Source organism: Puma concolor, chromosome C1 (genome assembly GCF_028749965.1).
Source record: "Puma concolor isolate L17-30 chromosome C1, mPumCon1.1.hap2, whole genome shotgun sequence".
NCBI classification, from domain to species: Eukaryota; Metazoa; Chordata; class Mammalia; order Carnivora; family Felidae; genus Puma; species Puma concolor.
This window is the reverse complement of record NC_141674.1, coordinates 140579527-140603433: the sequence shown is the minus strand read 5'-3', so window position 1 is coordinate 140603433 and position 23907 is coordinate 140579527. Positions and strand designations below refer to the sequence as shown.

Sequence of the window (23907 nt, the reverse complement as noted above, 5' to 3'; positions counted from 1 at the left end):
TTTTCTCTTCTGTTGCTCCAAATTTCCTCCACCTCTTCTTGAATCCACACCACGCTGGCTCTTCTCTCTTCACCTGCTCCTGCCTTATTTTATTTTTTTAAAGTTTATTTATTTATTTTGAGACAAAGAGAGCATGCAAGTAGGGGAGGAGCAGAGAGACGGGGAGAGAGAGAGAATCCCAAGCAGGCTCCACACTGTCAGCACAGAGCCCGACATGGGGCTCAATCTTATGAACTGTGAGATCAAGACCTGAACCGAAATCAAGAGTCCAAGGCTTAACCGACTGAGCTACCCAGGAGTCCCATTTTATTGTAATTTTATGTCAGCTCCACATCCAGCATGGAGCCCAACACAGGGCCTGAACTCATGACCTTTAGATCAAGAACTGAGCTGAGATCAAGAGTTGGACACTTAACCGACTGAGCCACACAGGGACCCCGAATAGAACTTTAAAGAAAAAAAAAATTGACCTTAGTTTCAAAAACAAAAGAATTTCTGGGATTCTGAATTTAGACTAACAGCTGACTCCACAGAAATTCATTCTTTACACGGCTCTGCTGGGAGTGAAGATGACTGACATTGCTGGACGGTTCTGGCCTTCTTTGGTCATCCTCACAATCTACACCTCTACAAGCAAGAAAGAGATGCCCACCCAAGGCAGTCTCCACCTGCAACTGAACCATATGGGCTGGTTGCAACTGAATTGGCTCGGGAGCCGTTCTGCTCAGTGTACAAAACGGGTTACAGGCTGCTAGAAAGGTCATTTCCATTAGTTACACATTATCAATCAGGAATAGGAAGGGTCCTGGCACATGCCAATCCTAGTCCCCCTTCAATGTCTAGCAGTCTTCTGTTTTGGATGCACTCTCACCAAAAGTGCAAAAGAATGTTCATAGCAGCTATGTCCATATTAACCCCAAAGTGGAAACTATCCAAATATCTACTGACAGTTAATGGATGAATAAGCCGTGGTGTATTCATACAACGGGACACGACAGAACAATGAGCAGGAGAAAACTGCTGCTACACACCACCCCATGGAGGAATTTGACAAGCATAATGTTGACTGCAAGAAGCCACACACAAAAGCAAACATACTCTATGGTTTTACGTATATAAAGTTTATTAACAACAACAACAACAACAACAACAACAACAACAACAACAACGAGCAAAGCTAATCTATGGCAGAAGTCAGAATAGTGGTTACCCTGAGGCAGAGGGAGTTAATAACCGGGAACGACACTAATGGGACCTCTGGGGTCCTGAAAATGTGTTTCTTAGTCTGAGAAATGGTTACAGGGGAGTGATTACTTTATAAAAGCTCGCTAAGCTGTACCCTTATGATAACACTTTACTATATGAATGCTTTTTTCTATTAAAAAAAGAACCAAACTTATCCTGAAGAAAATTCAAAACCGCTGTATTAAAAAGTATTATAGTAAGATAATCAAAAATTTCCCTTTACAGTTGAAGAGTTACATGTGTATTCACACCCACAACTGTTAGTTTAAATTACTCATAGAGTGACTTTGTTTTAATGTATTTAGTTAATCACATGTATACTTAGATGTGAAATAAACATGGTTCTTAGGATCTCCACCTTGCACACAGATCACTCTTACAAGACTGAGAAAGAGAAGGAGGAGCCGGAGAGGTAGAGGAAGAAAAAAATAACAACTTCTTCAGGCTTTTCTTTAAAACCTCTGGAAAAAAAAACAGGGTCACCAGAACATGTTCTAGTGCTGCATAATTATTTGTTAAAAAATTGTTACAAGGTAAGGGGCAGGGACGAGATGTCCCCAGTAACTCCGACTCTATCTAAACTACAGCCTGGCTCAGGAAATAGCAAATCTGACTGTAGGCTGATCCCAGCTCAGAGATGTAACCCAAACAAGCTACTATCTGCCCCATGTACTGGCAGCAGATATGTCACTATCACCTATTCTGCCATTAAGTATAGAATTCCCCTCTTCATCAATAATTGTAGCATAAGTCTTCTCTTCAATTTAACACTAAGCAAAGAGAAAAGCCCCCTTTCCTGCCCTGATAGGTCAGCTCCTAGAATAAACGCATGCCATTTGGAGGTCATGGTTTCCTGATGACTGTAAAAATGGGAAGGGGAGAAGAGGTCGTCAAAGGGAGCTGCCTTCCTAAGGGAGGAACAAGATGAAGCCCCTGGGCAAAGGCCAGAGCATTGCCTCAGTTACCCTTTCAGGGAGAGCACCCGCCTACCGCCTTACCGCCTACCAATCTGGCTAGCACCTGCTAGTCCCTCGGGCCCTTCTCAGGGACTGCGGCACAACCTTGGTGAAGATGCTGGGGGCCACTTGGCCGGCAAACGTCAGCCTCTGGTGCTTGAGAAAGGCTTGGCGGACGCTGGCAGGGACCCTCCAGAAACTGTCACCTGTCAATCACTTGACCTAAATACACCAGCCACTGGGGGGAATCGGAGGGAGGGGGTTAGCCGGAGCATGCTCAGTAATCTGGATGACATCACTTAATCAATGCCGGGGACGGGAAGGCTGCATCAGCAGCCTCGAGCGGGCTGCCAGGAATATGTCAGCGGGGACCGGGAGGCTCCCATTAACTCGGTCCCTCCCCACGCGGCTCGCATACAAAGAGGGCACCGTCAGCTACACACGCTGGGGACAACGGGGGGTGAAAGGGCGGGGGAAAGGCTGGTTTATTTCATTTGACATACCGCTTTAAGAACTAAAACCCAATGGTATTCCCTGCCCCCACCAGCAGTCCCGGCTGCAGAAAGGGAGCCAAGTGGGGGAAGGGAAGGGAGGAGGAAAGGAAAGGTAGGACGGGAGATCAAGCGAAGGGGGGAGGGGGAGGGGGGACCCAGCCACACAAAGTAACTTCTACTCTTGGCAGACAGGGGCTATATGGATGTGCTCTGGGCCCCCTAGTCCCACAGATGTGGGCACACAGCCTACTCTCCACCCAGCGCGAAGCACATCTGAGGGTCTGCGGACACTAGGTGGGGGGTCGCCTCATTGGGGAGGGGTCAGTGCCGGGGACCACGTCCAGGGTAGCTTGGGTTGAGAGGAAGCAGAAGACACACCAGGCCTCCCGGGAACACCAAGGCCACCAGTGTTCCCCACACCCCCAGCCTTCTGCACGCAGAGCAAGGTGAAACGCCGCGGGGAGCCGCGTCTACACCGCGTGGGAGCTCCGAACTAAGGCTAGGATTTTTCCAGTACCTTTTTTTCTTTTGCTTTTGCTAAGGTCGTGAGAAGAACAGGTAGTGTTCGATAAATCGAACTGATGCCTGGAACCATATATGGAGTGCAGAGATCATACTTTAAGGGGAGCCTGGGCACCCCGCTTGAGGGTAACCGAAACACCCTACCCACGCGGCGTGGCCAGGGCGGGGAACAATAGGCCCACGAGGGCCCCCACCCCGCGAACAATGGCGGCGCCGAACCCTTCCTCGCCCCCCACCTCCACTCTAGACACCTGGGCCCGCCCGCTGCCCCCAGTGGCCCCTCCACCAGCCCGGGAGCGAACTGTAGGGCGTAGGGGAGGGGGTTTCTCTTCAAGCCCACGCGAGAGGGCAGCCCTGCGGGGATGTCCGAGGGGGTGGCCGAACACCTCTGCCGTCTAGGGCGTTCGGGCGCCCAGCTGCGGCGCGAAGCAGCCGGGTAACCCAGACGTCCTGGACACTTACCCCAATCACCACGGTCTCATCGCCTTTAAATTTTGGGATGAATTTGTCCCCTCGAAGAATCTCCGCTTCGTTGAGGGGCCGGAACCGGCACATCACTTTGATGCTGCATTCGGCTGGATCCGCCATCTCGGCTGGCGGCAGGGAGGGGGCGCGGGGATGGGTGGGGGGCCGGGGCTCAGTAAGACGAGGGAGGAGGCCGCGAACCGCACCGCCTGCAGCGAGGCCGCCTCCTGCAGCCTCCAACGAAGCTTCTCAGCAGGTCATCGCGAACTCGGCGGGCTGGGCGCCTCCGGCCGTTCCGAAACCGGGTAGGTTTCTATCAGCCAGCCTCCCGCCCCGCCGGCTGCAGACCTGCCTTCCCTGGCCTTGCCCTGGCCCGGCGCTGCTCCCCGGGCCCACCTGCCCGCGACCACGCGGCCGGCGGACGAGGCGATGCGCAGGGAGCGAGCCTCGCCCGGCTCAGACCTCCCGGGCTCCTGCGCGCCCAGCCATCCTGCATCAGCACCAGCGCGCTCGGCCGCCTCCCCGGCCCGCCCCTTGGCCCCGCCCACCCCCGGCTCGCCCCGGGACGGTGACGTCACTGCGGAGATCCGCCCCGCCCTCGCCCCGGCTCCGAGAGCGGGGCATCCTGGGACTTGTAGTCGCTCCTCCTCTCGGTGGAAGGACAAGGATACTTACTTGCAGTTGGGTTGGCTTTGGGGGACAGCGGTGGTACCCCAGGTGCCACTTCCAAAAGCCTGTAGGTCTGGTCTGGCTGCCCAGGTCAAGAACAGGGTAGAGGTCGTATCCAGTATTACCAGTTAAGATCTCTAGATAAACCAGGTCTATATCATCTCTTTACATCTGTTCATGATCTCCAAGGAGAATCCCTTATGACAATGTCCAACCGAAACGTTATGGAGCATTTTCTCTGTGCTGAACGGTTTTGTAAGAGTTGTTGGGAAATCAAGGGGGAAATGAGATTTGCCTGAATATTTGAAGCCGTTTTTCCCCAAAATGCCTGCACATACCAGTTCACAACATATTTTGGGTCAGGGGCTGCTTTCATATCTGATGAAAGTTGGGGACACTTTCCATAAAAAAAAAAAACAAAAACAAAAAAAACTTGCACACACCCACAGATTTTTCACGCTATGTCATTGGATTTGGGAACAACCAAAACCTGCCTGTGACTCCCAGGTGAAGAATCTCTCTTAATTAGTACTAATTGCAGTGTAGTTTCCAGAACCTCTGCCTAATGCCTACTTAGAACCCGTAGCATGAACAGAATATATACAGGATCAAGTTCTGAAGTCCCTTGCAAAATACGCTCAGAACCCCATGATCAGATTTCTGCCGACTTATTAGCCTTATCTCTTACCACTTCTCATCTTGATGTTTACACACTGACAAATACCAAACTATTTGTGGCTTCCTCCATTCACCTCTTGCTGTGCTTGCTTCTGATACTTTAAGTCATTTGCTAAGAGTCATCCATTCATGCCTATTACTAAGTAAGTGTATTAAGGCTCTTACAGTAAAAAGTAAGAGAAACCCAAATGAAGTCACCATGGAAATAGGAGAATTTATCAGAAGAATCCAGATTATCTTGCTTATTTAGAAAAAAATGATTAAACAATGGAACCAGGAAATAGGCAGGCTACCAAGACTCTAACTCTCTAACTGTGGTCCCTGATTCCTCTTTGTATTGCCCTCATTCTTTCTCACTCCAGATCATCCCCCCAATGTCTGGAGACCCAGCTGCCAAGAGTCTCTGGGTTTCATTCTTCAATTTCTACCATTAGATAAGGACAGATGTTTGTTCAGAGTTTTGGTTTGAAAAAAACTAGGGAAAGTCTATGATTGGCTTGAGCTTAGGTATCTACCCCTAGACCACTCAATCAGAGTCAGGAACTTTGTAAGATCTTTGAGGAATATCATGATGGGAAGGTTCCCAAAACAAGAGGGATGTCATTCCCAGAAAAAGAACATGGTGCTGGGCTGGCAAAACAATTAGATGTCCACTCCCCCTTTCCAGTGCTACCTTTTCCTCTTTGCCTCAACTCAATCCTCCCTCCTTAGAAAGCCTTCCCTGACTTCCTAAACACCCACAAAGGGCAGGTGGTCCTTCTTGTTGTCCTCACAACCTACTATTCACATCTCTATCACTACACTCTCATGGGCAATGATAGCTGCCTCATCTTTATGTCTCTAGCATCTAGTGCATAGTAGGCAGCATGCTGAATAAGAAATCCAACCTAGAAGGAAGTTCTACCTGAGTAAAAATCCCAGCCCTGCCACTTACTAGATGTGGGAGGTACCCATGGCAAGGTATTCAATTCCCTTAAGACTCAATTTTAACTCTATCATTGGAATAGCGAATCATCTCATAAAGTTTTTGAGCGAATTTTAAGAAATAAAGCTTTTAAAGAGCCTAGTATGGTGCCTGACACATAGTATAAACCCTTGAATGTTTGTTGTTGTTGTTTGCTGAGCAAATGGTGGTAAGACAGATGTATTACTTAGTTAAATTAAGGAATACATCTGTTGCTTAAATGCAAGTTCACCTGGGAATACAGTTTTTCCACCTAGCTGAGAAGACAGACCTACAAAAATAAATTTTTATAAGCCATTATGAGCAGTACCAATTTGATTTCCTGTCCCCATGTTGTAGGATTTTTTTTTTTTTTTTTTTTTTTACCACAATACCCGGGATTCGTTGTCTTGCCACTTCAAAGAATGAAGAGGTGGACACAAAATGAGCAGCAGACAAAAGTTTATTAAAATATAAGATTAGAAAGAAAGAATAGTAGGAGAGCTCTCTTCACAGAGAGGGGACATTGGAAAGTGAATGCCTGCTGACAATAAGCAAGGGTCCTTGTTTTATAAGGTTCTGGTCACCCCACCCCTTCCCTTCCCCCTTGTTCCTTCTCAGGTTTTATCCTTATTGGCTGGATAACTCTAGGTGCTGGGTTGTCCATTCCTGATTGACTAGTTTCCATTGTATGAGGGGTGGCCAGTTCCTTGTGGGTCATAGGTTTTATGGTCTACTTATTTTTAGTCAGGCCTTTTGTCAAATTCCTGAAGGAAACCTGAGGGGGAGTTGCCTAAGGGGATTTGCTATGGTCAGACATTCCCAGCATTGTTCCAAAATATGTCTTTCCCATCCCAGGGACCATCAGTTCCTAATCTCCCTATTTTATCCTATTTTTTTCCTATCATACTCAGATGCAGTGAAAGTAGGTTTAAAAAGGCCAAAGTGCCACATTCTCATCTGTTTTCACATTAGTATTCTCAGGCTCTGGCTCAGACATCCATCATCTTTAGTGGTCAACTTCACAATATACTGGAGAGGTCAGTCCAATCCCGGGTTTCCCTGAGCCCACTAGAAGATTACCAGAATCTCACACACACTGAGAATGTCTGAGAAGGTCAGCACATGGATAATCTGGGGTGGAGAGACCTGTGTGTCCACGGGTTCACTCTTCATGCATCCATTCATCTATCTATTCATGAACTATTAACTAAGTGAATCACATTTGTTGTCACTATAAATATAAATTTAGGTTTATTAAATGAGCTCTTTTCGAGAGGATTAATAAAGACCTCCCCCCACCCCTGCCCACCGCAACTTGAGGGGAAGTCACAAAATAAGTCATAATCCACAGGAAACTTAGAAACAAGTCAGAGTACCCTTGGTGGACCGCTCAGTGGTGGCTAAGAAGGTTTAATCAAGGAGATGGGGGTGGGGAAAAGGAGATGGACTAGGTAAGATCGAAAAATCCTTGGGGCGCCTGGGTGGCTCAGTTGGTAAGGCATCTGACTTCAGCTCAGGTCATGATCTTGCTGTTTGCGAGCTCAGCTCCTGCATCGGGCTCTGTGCTGACAGCTCAGAACCTGGAGCCTGCTTCAGATTCTGTGTCACCCTCTCTCTCTGCCCCTCCCATGCTCACGCTCTGTCTCTCAATAATAAATAAATGTTAAAAAATTTTTAAAAAAAGGATTAACAAGCCCGAGGAAAAGTTTATAATTGGCCTGGGTTTAAAAAAATTAAAGAGACACCCAAGCACAGAAAACAAAGGAGAAAATAGATAAAGTGAACAACATCAAAACAATAAACTTTTATGCATCAAAGGATAGTGAGTAAAAAGGCAATTCATAGAATTGAAGAAAATATTTGCAAATCATATACTGATTAAGGATATCCAGAATATACAAAGAACTCCTACAAGTCAACAATAAAAGAAAATCTGATTTTAAAATGGTCAAAGGACTTGAATAGAAATTTCTCCAAAGAGACACAAATGGCCAATTAGCCCATGAAAAGATGTTCAACCTCACTCATCATTACAGAAATGCAAATCAACACCACAATGAGCTACCCCTTCACATCCATTAGAAAGGCTATTATAAAACAACAAAAACAAAAACAGAAAATCAGTGTCGAAGAGGTGTGAGGTTGAACCCGTTGTGCACTGCTGGTGGGAACATAAAATGGTGCAAATATTATGAAACACAGTCTGACGGCTCCTCAAAAAATTAATAATAGACTAACATACAACCCAGCAACTCCACCTCTGCATATATCCTCCAAAGAATTGAAATCAGGGACTCATATTCCTATACCCATGCTCACGGCAGCATTATTTTCAATAGCTAAAATGTGGAAGCAACCCAAGCATACACCTGTGGATGAATGGGCAAACAAAATGTGGCATATCCATACAATAGGGTATTATTTAGCCTTAAAAATAAATTCCAGCATATGCTACAACATGTATGAATCTTAAGGACATTATGTTAAGTGAAAGAAGCCAGTCACAAGAAGGCAAATACTATACCATGCCAGTTATATGAGGTACTTAGAGTATTCAGATTCACAGAGAAAGTGGAAAGGCAGCTGCCAGGGACTTGAGGGAGGGGAGAATGGGGAGTTATTATTGAATGAGTATGGGGTTTTAGTTTGGGAATGTAAAAAAATGTTCTGGAGATTGATGGTGGTGATGATTGCATAATGATGTGAATGTATTTAATACCACTGACTGTATACTTTAAAATGGTTAAGACTGTGGGACTCCTGGGTGGCTCAGTCAGTTAAGCATCCGACGTTGGCTCAGGTCATGATATAGTTCTTGAGTTCAAGCCCTACGTCTGGGCTCTGTGCGGACAGCTCAGAGCCCGGAACCTGTTTCAGATTCTGTGTCTCCCTCTCTCTCTGTCCCTCCCCTGTTCATACTCTGTCTCTCAAAAATAAATAAACATTAAAAATTATTAAGACTGCAAATTTTATGCTATGAAATATAAAATAAATTCTGGGGGCGCCTGGGTGGCGCAGTCGGTTAAGCGTCCGACTTCAGCCAGGTCACGATCTCGCGGTCCGTGAGTTCGAGCCCCGCGTCAGGCTCTGGGCTGATGGCTCGGAGCCTGGAGCCTGTTTCCCATTCTGTGTCTCCCTCTCTCTCTGCCCCTCCCCCGTTCATGCTCTGTCTCTCTCTATCCCAAAAATAAATAAATGTTGAAAAAAAAAATTTTAAAAAAAATAAAAAAATAAAAAAAAAATAAATTCTGTTATTGTGGTATATTTTGCCATAATTTTTAAAAGATAGAAACCCTTGTGCACTGTTGATAGGAATGTAAATTAGTTCAGCTACTATGGAAAAGAGTATGGCAGTTCTTCAAAAAAATTAAAAATAGAAATACCATATGATCCAGCAATCCCACTTCTGGGTATTTACCCAAAGGAAATTACATCACGGTTTTAAAAAGATATATGTACTCCTATGTTCATTGCAGCATTATTTATAATAGACAATAAATGGAAACAACCCAATTTGTCCATCAACAGGTGAATGGATAAAGAAGATATATATGTATGTGTACACACACACACACACACACACACACACACACACACAACTGAGGGAACATTAGTCAGTCATAAAAAAGAAAATATTGCCATTTGCAACATGAATGGACTTTGATGGCATTATGATAAGTGAAATAAGTCAGATAGAGAGTGATAGGTACTGTATGATCTCACTTATATGTGGAATCTAAACAAACAAACAAACAAACAAAATGAACTCAGACACGGCAAACAGTTTGGTGGTTGCTGGAGGGTGGGGGCGGGGAAATTGGAGGAAAGGGGGGGTCACAAGGTACAAATTTTCAGTTATAAGATAAATAAGTCCTAGGGATGTAATGTACACCATGGTCTGATGGTTAACAAGATTCTATTGCATATTTGAAAGTTGCTGAAAGTAAAGCTCTCGTCACAAGAAAAAAAATCTGTCACTATGTATGGGGACAGACATTAAACTTATGGTAGTGATCATTTCACAATATATACATATATCAAATCATTCTGTGTACATCTGAAATACAATGTTATGTGTCAATGGTATCTCAATTTGTAAAAATATGTAACCTTGAGGGGCATCTGGGTGGCTCACTTGGTTAAACATCCGACTCTTGATTTAGGCTCAGGTCATGATTTCATGGTTCATGAGCCCCACATCAGACTCTGCACTGACAGCTTGGAGCCTGCTTGGGATTCTCTCTCTCTCTCTCTCTCTCTCTCTCTCTCTCTCTGCTCCTCCCCCACCCCATGCCCCTGTGTTCTCTCTCTCTCTCTCAAAATAAATAAACATTTATAAAAACATTAAAAATACATAACACTGAAAAAAACAAGGAATTGAATTTTAAAAACCTTTCTGAACAGCTCTAGCCCACAGGGTTTTCTGCTTTGGCACCTGGGCACTTCCTGCCTTGTAATGACATTCCTACTGTTGCCTGGTACTGTTCTCTAGTTCTTTCCTTTTCACACTTCTTTCTGCTAAATGTCTTGTGTGTATGTCTGGCTCCTGTATCTATGCTGTGGGGATCATGTATTATTTACATGCTCGACAGATATTTTCTCAATGATCAATCAATCCATGTCCTTCATGATCATGATAATGGCAAGGACAAATGAATGAATACATAAACCTGAAAATAAATTGCACTGTAGCTGAAGCCTTGGGCTTAGGACCTACATTTTTCATTCCTGTTCTGCTGCTAAAGAGTTCTGTGACTATTGAAAATGTATTCATCTTCTCTGAATGATTTTTTTTTGTCCCATCTGTTGAAATGGCACTAAAAATATTATCTATTCTAGATAAGTGAGAATTGAAAGGGAGATCTGTGAGAAAATGGTTCGGAAATAAAGTCTGGGAGAGAGTGTGAAGAGATTGGAGGAATCACCCTTCCCAAGAAAACATGAGAAAAAGAAAGAAAAGGCATATATTAATATAAAGTTAATTATTTCAGGACTCGGCATAATGCCAGGCACAGAGTAGCAACTCAATAAATGTCTTTCATGCATTCATACATTATTCATTCACTCATTCAAAAATATGAATTTTCCATCACAGAGATGAATCTCTAAGGACCCTAGTGGACAAATCTGTTGCCTAAAGGAATGATCAAGTCCTGGTGCTCTGATTTTGGCTCCTACTTAAATTAACAGGTGTGGTATGCTTTTCCAGGACAGCACCCACTGCACTCCTCTCTTTCCTGACCCAGCAAGGCCTTCTTGAAGCAGGGTCCTTGGAAGGCAGTTAGCACAGGGTAAGAGCCTCAAACAGACCCTAAGTTCCCCCGTCAAAATTTCATCCAAAGTTTCCACCAGCAACACCTGCATGGCCCTAAAATGTCCCTGCTGAGATGAAACAGACAATGGAGAACTATCTGGATCATTCAGGCAACAATGAACAGGCTCACTTTGACTTGCTTGAGCCTGGTAGAAATCAAGGCCAAAGCACTGAATTCTCCCCCATACCCGCATTCTCTTCTGAGTTATCAGAATCATTTTCTGAGTACATTGCTTCTCTCTATTTAGCTCACTCCTAGAGTCCCAATACCAGTCTCTACTGCCGGTAAGAAGTGTAAATTGAAGCAATTATCTGGATTGTTCAAGGAAAAAAAGCTTCAGAAATTCTTCTGCCTGAGTGATCTAGGTAATTGCTTCAATTTTCACATCAGCTCCCTGTCTTCAGCAGTCACTGGAATAGCCATTTAACTCAAACCCTGGGGTCTTTAGGTCCCTGTATGGGTTTAATCATTTCTGATTGCCCAGGCCTGGCTTCATTCCTATAAGCACAAAAAATATCTGGCCCTAGTGAAGATTAAAAACCAAACGAACAGATGAAAATATTTTTTAAAGAAACTGAAAAATCCCTTTAAAACTTGTAAAAATCACCTCTGGCCATAGACTAGAAAATCTGGATGTCTTTTAAGATTTGGCACCTCAGTTCAAGATGTCCAGGTAATTCAGCTCAGTAGGGAAGAAGCAAAGATTGTCATCTCCCTTTAGCATGACATTAGCCGATCTGAGGGAGAAAGCCAGTTCTCTGTCTAACTGACACATCAACTGAGATTCATTTTACTAGATTAGACTTTTAGTATTAATCCATGCAGAAAAAAAAATTCAGGGCTCTGGACAAATAAGATGCAGAGCCACTTACCTTAAGGAGGGAGAGGAGATGAGAGAGAAAAGCCAAACTCTGTGCCTCCAGGGTGGGAGTGGGGGGCACCACGACTGGCCATCACTGGGTGGGATGCGGGCAGCAGGCACCAGGCCCTGGTTAAGGAGCCAAGCCACAGGAGGTGAGGGGCATGAACCCCCTGCCCTTCTCGGAACCACCTTAGCACAATCCCAGTGTGACCTAGGAATCAGTAACTTCCTCGTCTTCCAGCAACTGTGTCTAAGTCCATTCAAGCATCTTCTGGAGACAGAATTCCACATTGATAGTTCCCCTGAAACACCGACTCCTGGGAAAACATTAAGAAGTAATGTAAACTTTATTTAAAGTGCCCCAGGAATCACGGATGAGGGATTTCTATTGCACACCCCACAGTGAACTACTTAAAAATCACGAGAGACTTCCTATCTCCAAAGTCCCAATCCCACTGTGCACCACAAAAGGTCTCTTTTCCTCCCCCATGGCTCTTCTCTCCTGGTGCTGACTTCCCTTGCCCTGTTTGTCCCCAATGCAGAGCTAATCCATGGTGTTCCAGCTCTGTCCCAGGCTTGTAACTCCAAACTCATCTCTATGCGCAGCTAACTACAGGGGACTCCTCTAACCGGAAGCTCCATCCTCCTCAGACACTGTGGGGAAAGAAGAATAAGTATAAACACGTTCTATTGCCCACAATGAAGAAACACAGCAGCACCCTCAGCAATCAATTTCTAGGAAATACATTAACAACTGAAATTTTCAAGGTTGATGTAGTTCCTTATAGAGGTTCTCCTTTACTTATTTTTTTTTAAGTTTATTTATTTTGAGAGAGAAAGAGCACGCACAGAGGAGGGGCGGAGAGAGAAGGAGATATAATGTTTGAGAAGAAGGACAGAAAGAATCCCAGCAGGCTCTGCACGGTCAGCACAGAGCCCCACTTGGGGCTTGAACTCCCGAGTGGCAAGATCATGATGTCAGCCACTATCGAGAGTCAGATGCTTAACCTACTGAGCCACCCAGGTGCCCCTCTCCTTTACTTTTTGAAGCAGTAAATGAGATGGGGTGTTTTTCAACAAAAGTCAAAGAAAAGTACCCAAAGACAAGAAGCCTTTTTTCAACAATTGTATTAGTTATCTATTGCTGTGTAGCAAATTACCCCAACACCTAGTAGCTTAAAACAATACTTTGTTATTTCACAGTGAATCAGGAACCTGGGCATCACTTACCTGAGCTCTGTGGCCCCTGTTCTCTAATGTAACCAGGGCTGTAACCATCTTAAGTCTCAAAAGGGGAAGGATCCACTTCCAAGCTTGCTCTTGTGGTTTTTGGTAGGATTCCATTCCTCACTGATCATTGGCCAGTGGCTAACCTCAGCTCCTTGTCACATAAGCCCCCCAAGAGCAACAGACATCAACAAAGCAAGTGAGAGAGAGAGGAAAAAAAGGTAGATATCATAGTTTTTTACAGCTTAATCTTATCCATCCATTTTTGTCACATCCCATTGATTAGATGCAAATCACTGGTCCAGCACACTTTCAAAAGAAGGTTATTTCACTAATGAATAGCAGCAGGCATGGATCTTAGAAGATCCATCTTAGAAGGCTTAAAACCAATAGATGAATTAACTGTCACTTACTGATCACTTATACCTGAATAGGGGAGACAGTAGAATCAAGCAATACAACTTTGGAAGCATACCCTTCTCTCAAAGAGCTTAAGTGCAGTTGGGAGGTAAGATATATAGTGACTAAAAGAGAAATAACAACCATTACAAACAAACAAACAAACAAACAAACAAACAAAAAAAACAAAAAAAACAAAAACCTAAGGTGGCTATCATCAAAGGAAAAAAGAATATATTGGACTCCATAAAAATACAAAATCCTATACGTCAAAAGTCATACATAATAATAAAATAAAACAATCCACTAAAGAAGGTTTTTGCGACATATATGACAGAGTTGATATCTTTAATAAAGATATCTTATAAATCGATATGACAGTTGTAATGCACAATAGAAAAACTAGCCCAGAGCATAAAAACTCATATACAAAAGAATTACAAATTATCCTTAAATTCATAAAAAACTATTCTGCCTCATTAGTAACCAAAGGAATGTCTGTTACATTGGCAAAGTTACAAAGAATAATAATCCCTAATGTTGTAATATATACAGGGAAGGCAACCTTCTCTTACCCTACTGGCAGGAAGGTAGATGTGTATAATTTTTCTGGGAGGGCAACATGAATCAAACCCTGAAAAGTGTACAGGTACAGACTTACTGCTGAAAGTAATAGAGATATCAGACATGTAAGCACTTGCACTTTCAAGGAAACAGGAACTGCAAAGTGAATGAAGATTATCTGAGGACTAAAATCGGAAAGTGGTTTATGCCAAATTACTGAGAGCCTTGGACAACAGATCATGGTGTCTGGGTGGTGTTCAACAGGTAGCAGGAAGTCACTGGAACTTTTTATAGGGGTGATGTAAAGAAAGAAGAGTTCTATGCCCAGTTAGAAACATCAATGAGAGGGGCACCTGGGTGGCTCAGTCAGTTAAGTGTTTGACTCTTGGTATCAGCTCAGATCATGATCTCACGGCTTGTGGGATCAAGCCCTGCATCAAGTCTCATCACACTGATAGCACAGAGCCTGCTTGGGATTCTCTCTCTCCCTCTCTCTCTCTGCTCCTCCCCCCCTTGCTTGTTCTGTCTCTCATAAAATAAATAAATAAAGTTAAAAAAAAAAAGTAGACATCAATGAATACAAATCCAGGGGCAGAATTGGATAGACTCATCATGAGATCTCTGATCCTCCCCCTTTAGCTTCACTGTCCAGCAGAGCCAAACAGATAGCCCTTCTTATTGAACAGAGACTTGAATAAATAGCTCCAGCCTTTTGGTCTCCTTTGATCTCTGACGTTTGAGGCCTATCAGCATGAGCCAGAGGGAGGGAAATATCACATCCCACCAGGGATGGAACTGGACACACCACAAATGGCAGCAATGGAAGTGCATAATCCAGAGTATGTTACGTAGGATTTCTTGGGTTGCAAGCAACAGAAATCTACCTGAGCTCTCTTAGGCCAAAGCAGAAAGGAAGTTAATTATAATTATTGAAGAAATAATGCTGGACTGCAACTGGGCTCAGAAACTGGAATCAAAGACTCAAATATTGTAATGTTTCTCTGTCTTGTCTTTGCTTCTTCTGGGCACATGCCTTCATCCTTCTCTCTTTGTGTATGGGGTTCCTATATCACAGAATAGTCAGCTCTGCCAGCTCAAAAGTTTGTATATCCAACAAGTTGGACAATTATGAAAGCTCTGTCTCTCTCAGCCCCAATTTCGGTCTTTGGGGAAGGATTTCTATGGGCTCAGCTCAGGTAAATTTCCTCTGTTGGACAAATCAACGCTACCCAAGTGCAATGTCAGGTTCAACAATCATGTTTTTTTTTTTAATTTTTAATGTTTATTTATTGTTGAGAGAGAGAGGTGAGAGAGAGAGAGAGAGAGACAGAGCATGAGCAGGGGAGGGGCAGAGTGAGAGAGGGACACAGAATCCAAAGCAGACTCCAGGCTCTGAGCTGTCAGCACAGAGCCCAATGCGGAGCTTGAACTCACAAGCCATGAGATCATGACCTGAGCCAAATTCAGACGCTTAACCAACTGAGCCACCCATGTGCCCCTCATCAATCATGTTCATCAGAAGTAATCCCTTAACCAAGTTGGCTGGGGTTGGGGAGAGTGGGTGGGAAGGTTCTACAGAAGCACTGGAAAAACACCAGGGTATTGGTATCAATGGAACTTGGAGAGTAACTTGGAGGCCATGAGAAAGACATCATCTTTCCCCTACAGAATTCTTCCCCAAATGGTTGTTGATACCGCAATATTCAATACTGTATGCCTTCCATAATATCGCTCATTTCAGATTCAATTCTACCAGCCAAACACCCCCGCTTTCTGTTCTTCTCTGCCAACTTCTCTCTCTCTCTCTCTCTCTCTCTCTCTCTCTCTCTCTCTCTCTCACACACAAACACACACAGAGACAGAGAGATGGAGAGATTACCTAATGTCAGTAGAATCCATATCTAATGCAGCCCTGATATGGCTGCCAGTCAGCCTGCCACCATCAGCCTCTCCTTTGGGAAGCCAACTGACTCACTTGGTCTAGCTACCCTGTGGATGACATCAAGGTGGCTTTATTTTTCCCTTAAATGGCCCATTTCCTTTTGAGAGGAGATAAATTGAATTATAGAGAATTAACTGGATAAGACACTTTAAACTGACCCAGAAAAGATATGAATTTGATATAGTGCTTAAAACACCCAACCCTGAAAACGTCCAGGCTCTGCTAGTATAAACACATAGCTGTGAGCAGAGTAACAGCCTGAATCCATTTGGCAAATGATTCCCCAGCCCCATTTGAAGGACTTCTTACTCCTACAATACACGTGTTGGCAATATTCAGATTTTTAATTCTGATTAATGAAAATAAAAATGAAATGAGGTTCTGCTGTTTCTTTGTCCACTTTTACTGGCAATCATCTGGCCACCTCAGCAAAATACTAGCATCAAAACTTAAATCTTAGGGCCCATTTTACTCTATTTAATCCATATTATAAACCCTCAGTTATATATGCATATATTTATGTTTTTTAATGTTTATTTATTTCTGAGACAGAGAGAGACAGAGCATGAGTGGGGGAGGGGCAGAGAGAGAGGGAGACACAAAATCCGAAGCAGCTCCAGGCTCTGAGCTGTCAGCACAGAGCCCGACGTGGGGCTCCAACTCACAAACCATGAGATCATGACCTGAGCCAAAGTGGGATGCTCAACCGACAGAGCCACCCAGGCGCCCCTGTATATATTTATGTTTTTACACACATACGTATATATACTATATATATGTGCTGAAGATCTTTGTTCTAGTGTTTGAAAAATTTATTCATTTGCTTATTCATTTCATAGCTATGCACAGACACTCATTCACTTCACAAGTATTTATAAAATACTCACTAAATGCCAGATGCTGTTCTAGGAACCTGGAGATGCAACAGTGACAAGATAGACATAATCTAAGCCCTCATTGTCCTACATTCTATTGGAAGAGGTAGACAATCAGTAAATAAGTATGTGCCAGCATATGTCACAAAGTAATATAATCAGTGAAGACAAGTAAAGATGGGGGAAAGGCTAGCGATGAATGGTGGTCTCTATTCTAGTTCAGGTGATCAGGAATCAAAAGAAATTTGTAGATGTGCTTCAGTCCTTAAACTCTAACACAAGAAGAAATGTAGGGGAAAATACACAAACACATACACTAAAACACATTACAGAGAAAGAACAAAGGGAAGGATTTAGGAACAGAGGGAGGATACTAGTCAGCTATTACTGAGTAACAAACCACTCCAAAATGCAGTGGCATAAAACATGGACCATTTGTTATTTCTCCCCTGTCTAGGGGGCCCGGGGCAGTTCTGCTAAACTTGACCGGGTGCTGCTGACCTCACCTGGGCTCTTTCGCATTTCAGGGGATCAGCTGGTTGTCAGTTGGCTCTAAGATGATCTTGGCTCTTCCCCCAAATGTCTCGCACATCACTCCAGGAGGCTGGCCCAGGCATGTTCTACAACAAGGTAGAGGTGTGAGAGTGAGCAAGCCCAATTGTGTAAGAGATTAAGTGCAATTGCACATGTACTTTTTCAAGCCTCCACTTGCCTCACATTTGCGAACAATGGTCACATCAAACTGCATGGCTGAGACCAGAGACACAGTGAGAGGTGACTGCAAAGTTATAGGGCCAACGGTGTCAATAAGGACTGAATTGTGCCCCCTCAACTTCATATGTTGAAGTCCTAACTTCCAATGTGACCGTATCTGGAGATAAAGGGTCTTTAGGAGGGTAATTAAGGTTAAACAAGGTCATAAGAGTGGGGTCCTAATCTGATGGGACTGTGGCCTTGTAAGAGGAAGAGAGAGATCCGTTTCTCTTTTTCCACCGTGTAAGGACACAGTGAGAAGGGGTGGTCTGAAGCCAGGAAGAAAGCTCTCACCATAAGCTGCCCTGGTCAGCACCTTGATCTTGTACTTCCCAGCCTCCAGAACTGTGAGAAAATCAGTTTCTATTGTTTAGCCACCAGTCTATGGTATTTTGTTAGGGCCGCCTGAGCTAAGACAGATGTGGACACATAAAGGCCATTTACTACCACAAGAAGGGAGAAGGGAGGAAGGGAGGCAGGGAGCCAGAGGGGTTTGCTTATTTTTTTTAAAAGTGTATAGTTGAAAAGATTAATACAGGGGCGCCTGGGTGGCGCAGTCGGTTAAGCGGCCGACTTCGGCTCAGGTCACGATCTCGCGGTCCGTAAGTTCGAGCCCCGCGTCGGGCTCTGGGCTGATGGCTCAGAGCCTGGAGCCTGTTTCCGATTCTGTGTCTCCCTCTCTCTCTGCCCCTCCCCCGTTCATGCTCTGTCTCTCTCTGTCCCAAAAATAAATAAACGTTGAAAAAAAAAAATTAAAAAAATAAAAAAAAAATAAAAAAAAAAGAAAAGATTAATACATTTCACTCTCCTTCATCAGAAAGTTGGTCGTGTGCTCTGTGACCATCTGCAACCTCCCTCGGTAAGCAGAAGGCAGTGAGAAGGTGAGGATTGGGACCAGGGAGAAAGGGACCAGGATTGGCTCACTTCATTCCAAAAACACTTAGAAATGGTTTGGGGATTTTCTGTGCTTGGGACAAAACAGATTGTCGTGTGAAAGATTTTCATTCTACCCGGAAGGCTCTTATCACAGCCCTACTCTCTTCCTATCTTCAAAATGTCATGTGAGCCTCAGGCATCGATTTAAAAAACAAAAGATGTCTTCCTATTAGAGTGTAAGGACACCTATAGGCATCTCTGCTTTAAAATATAAATATAACATTGGCCTTAACTAGCAAACCCACCTTAATATACTTTGGATTGAGTCACTGCAGGATCCTAACCAGCAGAGAATATGTATTCATTTGACGCGATTGATCATGAGTCTCTGTCCTACGTGCTCTAAGGACTCCTCTAACTTAAAACTAAAATGTATATTCCTACTAGCACAGGAGTTACCAAGATAAGTGAGATAAGCAAGTCATGGTTCCTGTGTTCCCAGTGGAGGAACAAAGGTATGGAAAATACCTGCATGAATGTTGGGCTTGCCTTCATACATTCAGAGGAGTGGACCTGTGGCAGTCACAGAGGAAAGTCCTGTTCTCGTGGAAGGGACATAGGCTCTCCCCCAGGGGGAGGGTTGGACAGACCTGCCACTGTTACCACCCTGGAAGAGGGAGGCAGGTCTCAGGCAGGTGGGAGAAGGTTCCGGATTCTCACAAACCCTCTCTATTTGGAAGCCTGGACATCAAGGGGTCCAGTGGTAGCGGGACCTGAGAGTGTGGAGCCACCTCACTGCAAACTCCGGTGTATAACCCAAAGATGCCCCTTTCTCTGTTCTCAGGCATTAGGAGTGGGAGAAGAAAGTTTAAGGAGTATTGCTTCTCTTCCACCAGGAGGGCCAGCTAACCAAGGAATGAAGGCGCATGCCTCAGTGACTCAGGGATGGTCCTTTTCTGCCTTCCTCATCTCTGGACATGGCAGAGTGGCCTCCATAAATGCCGACTCTGTAGAGATCCCGCCATTCCTGCCAGCCTGCTGGGACCACCTGGCTCCAGGGAGCCTCCTCTTTGAGGACAAGGCTGCCTGCACTCACCAGTCTGACCACCTCCCAGAGGAAGATTTTCTCTGATAGAAAAGCTTTGTAGAGCGAAGAGAAGTGTGTAAGGTGGATAAGGTAGCTGTGTCTTAGGTTGGGTTCCCTAGAAGCAGAGCCTGAGGTGGGCATTTCCATGGAAGTGGTTCCTTGAAGAGCGAGGGAAGCAGGGAGTGAGGCATAAAGTAGCAGTTCCACAGGAGAGGGGCTTCAGCCTGGTCCCACCAGGAGATTCAGGCATGCAAACTGTACCACCTTGAGTCACAGGGGAAGTGTTTTATATCCCTGTATCATTCACTGGCCATGTGCTGTGCCGTCCCAGCCTAGGAGGAGGGCAACTCTCTAGAGAAGAGAGTGGCTGGGCACTGTTAACAGCCAACACTCCCAGACACTGGGGAGGGGAGCACAGCTGGTAGAGAGGTTCTGGGAGGGGCACAATATTGTCCACCCTGTGGGAATATACTCAGCAAAGAGAAGGACCCACATATGTAAAGAGCATGTTGTGTTTGGAGATCAGTTCTGCCCATGTATAAACTATGACAGTATAAGTGAGCACCATATGACGTCATGCAGGTGAAAGCACAGTCCACCTGTAAGGTACCGGTGAAATTTCCCATATCCATATTTCTTACAGGCTTGATATGAAGACCAGATGGGGACACAACAGACAATACATTACTGTATAAACTGGAAAAGCTCTATACAAGTGTTAACTATTTAAGATACATTTTTGACAGTCACGTATACATTTAATAAGTATTATGGATTTTGTCCTGTATGCCAGGCACTATACTAGACACTAGGGATACAGCAGGAACAAATATAGCCTTGGTTCGTACCCTCATGGAACTTATGATTTAGTGAGGGAAGCAGACATCACAGTCATACAAATACCTATTATTGAATTGCAACTGACAAGTACTTTGGAAAGAAAAGTGCAGGACACATGGTGGTATTGGTTGGAGGACTCGGCGATTAGGGGAGGGCTCACTGAGCATGTGCCATTTAAACTAAGATGGTGGAAGAATAGGGAATAGAATGTATGAAAAACGTGAAGGGTAACGATGCTGGTGGTTTTGGGGGGCGGGAAAAAAGCTTGAGGGTCTGGAGACAAGCAATGGGTCAGATAGTTCAAGTGCCGATACTTGAACCATCAAGATTTGATTTTCAAAAATTAGATCAATAGATCTATCCATAGATGAATGGATAGATCCATAGATGTATAGATAGATGATAGATTAGATAGGTGATGGAAGGTAGATAGATAATAGATACATAGATAGATATAGAATAGACTCCCTCTCCCTCTATTATCTATCTAGCTATCTAGCTATCTATCTACCTGCTAATGCTGTCATACACTGAGACTTGTGATTCATTTCCTTCCTCTCCCTTCCTTTTACAAGACTAGACATATGTTTTCAATAGATAGTAACAGCTGTTACAAATTGTCACCATCAGGTAAAGTGCTAGATTTCAGGTAAGATGTATTTCTTTTACTGCTCACCCACATCACTAAATTCAGTAAATTCATTGTCCTAAAAGGTCTTCCCTATATATCCCTGCCTTTTATGTCCCTAACGATCATCCTCGACTAAGCCATTATGACATCACACCGAAATCACTGCAGGAGCTTCTTCACTGCTCACTCTGCCCCTATACACACTGCTCTCATATTTATTATTCCAATAGCCACTCTAAAATGCAATTCCACTGCTGTTATTCCATAAAGTATTGCCAATGTGGTAAGGCAACAAACAGAAATGAGAGGCACAGCTGTAGAAAAAATGGAAGCAAAATTATACATAATTGCAGGAAAGATGATTATTCATCCCTCCCTCCCAATATAAGGGTTAGCTAAAAGGTTAATAGACCTAATATAAGAGTTTTATAAAGTGGCCAGATGAAAAACAAATACATAAAATCACCCATTTTTCTACCATCAGAAATATTCCATTTCATAAGGGAGATGAAATGCCCCCGACAAGAGCTCAGGGTTTCCTGTAGAGATGGAGAGAAATGGACACTTTCCTTCAGCAGACAGGAAGGAGAGGAGGGCCCAGGCTCTGGAACTAGATGGCATGGGTTTTGATCATAACTCCACCGCTTCACAGCTGAGTGCTGAGTGACTCTGGGCAGGCTCTCTAACCTTTCTGGGCCTCAATTTCCTCATTTTTAAAAGAGGGGTGATAATCATGCTACTTCAAAGGTGACCACGAAGATTAATGAGATAATGCACAGTAAGGATTAGAGCACTGTCTGCCATAGAGTAAGCCCCATAAAATGTTGCCATTACTATAAAAAAAACTTTTTTTAAAAGTTTATTTATTTTGAGGGGGGTGGTGACAAGCAGTGGAGGGGCAGAGAGAAGGACAGACAGAATCCCAAGCAGGGTCTGAACCATTAGCACAGAGCCCGATGCCGGGCTCCAACCCTTGAACTGTGAGATCATGGCCTGGGCCAAGATCAAGAGTCAGAGGCTCAGCTGATTGCACCACCCAGGTGCCTCTGTTATTTATTTATTTATTTTAACTACTAACAGGCACACTTTGTCACCTGTCCTGAAATTTTGCATTAAGCCCTGGGTCCCACAAATTCCTCCATGAAAATAGTTCTATTATTTCTTAACGTCCATCCCTTTGATTCATATAGAGGTGCTTCAGTGCATATCCAAGACCCAGGCACTGTGCTAGCTCTTCCATCATTATTGCCCACTCCTTAGCTAAGGGAATTTTCTCCAAAAGCAATGAAAACATGTGGAGATACAACTCAGCATCCAGCATGACAAAATTTTATCATCTTTTTAAAAAAAAAATTTTTTTTATGTTTTATTTATTTTTGAGACAGGGAGAGACAGAGCATGAACAGGGGAGGGTCAGAGAGAGGGCGACACAGAATCTAAAACAGGCTCCAGGCTCTGAGCTGTCAGCACAGCTGACCGCAGACCGCGAGATCATGACCTGAGCCGAAGTCGGCCGCTTAACCGACGGAGCCACGCAGGCGCCCCAGATCATCTTAAATTCTAAGAAAGCTTAGCACCTGGGAACTAGTCTCAAATACTTTCATTTACAAGAGGGTATTTGCATTACCAAAATTCCCACTTGAATGCAATTCTAGGTCCAAAAGAATTACCTCTATAAGTAAATGACTCATGGTGCTTAATGACAAAAGCTGTTTGTTTTTTATCCTCTTAATTATCAAGGTTTCAAAAAATATTAGGATCCAAGTCTCAGCGTGGGCATGCCAGATACAGGTGTCCACTACTTTCATATTCCAAAGGCTTTAAAATAATGTAATGGCTCCATCTGGATAGTTTTGCCATTGGAATCGAAAGATGACAAGGCATCAAAGTTATCTGTTATTTGGAAGCAACAGAGCATGTAGCAGGGACCTCAAGCTAAAGATGAGTAAGACAGATTACCTTATGCTATTTTACTGTCTTTATTTCCCCTCGGTTAACCTAGGCTTTCAATAATCTTTAAAGAAATCTTCTAGCCTGTTCTCATCTGTGCCAAGTGGACTTAAGGGAAGAGTTGTATGTTGCATGTCCTCATACTTGGGCCGAACCCTCAAAAGGAAAGCAGAGGTCGCTGAGGCCAACCTATAGGTGGCAGAAGCAATTATCGAGAGATTCCCAGGAGAGAAGTGAATCTCAGAGCAAGAATGAGAGCTTTGAGGTCCAGCCAGCACTCCTCTCTTGGTGATTCCTCCCCCACAGCCAGCCTTAAAGAATCTGGGCTAGATTTTATTAGGCTGGCCATCTGGTTCCTTTCAGCATAAACCTAAATAATGTTATTACAAGGGGGTGATGTTATATCATGTAACAATACCACAGGGAGTTCGAGGTAAGTGTTATGAGACTTCAAAAAAAAGAGAAAAACCAGTCCTAGCTGTCAAGGAGTCAGATAAGACTTCAGAGGAAGCGACACATGAGCAAATAGTGGCTTCAACACTAAACACAAGGGTTTACACTCTTTTTTTTTTTTTTTAATTTTTTTTTTCAACGTTTATTTATTTTTGGGA

The 23907-nt window shown here is 44.0% G+C and overlaps 1 protein-coding gene across 1 annotated transcript in view; it reads right to left on the bottom strand.

Annotated features, from left to right (window-relative positions):
- Positions 1-4191, bottom strand: part of KIF5C (kinesin family member 5C) — a 164003-nt gene extending 159812 nt beyond the window's left edge. The window contains exon 1 of the mRNA XM_025912817.2: positions 3680-4191. Within this exon, the coding sequence (XP_025768602.1) occupies positions 3680-3805 (126 nt within the window). The 5' untranslated portion in view covers positions 3806-4191. The remainder of the gene's footprint in view (positions 1-3679) is intronic.
- Between the last annotated feature and the right edge of the window lie 19716 nt (positions 4192-23907).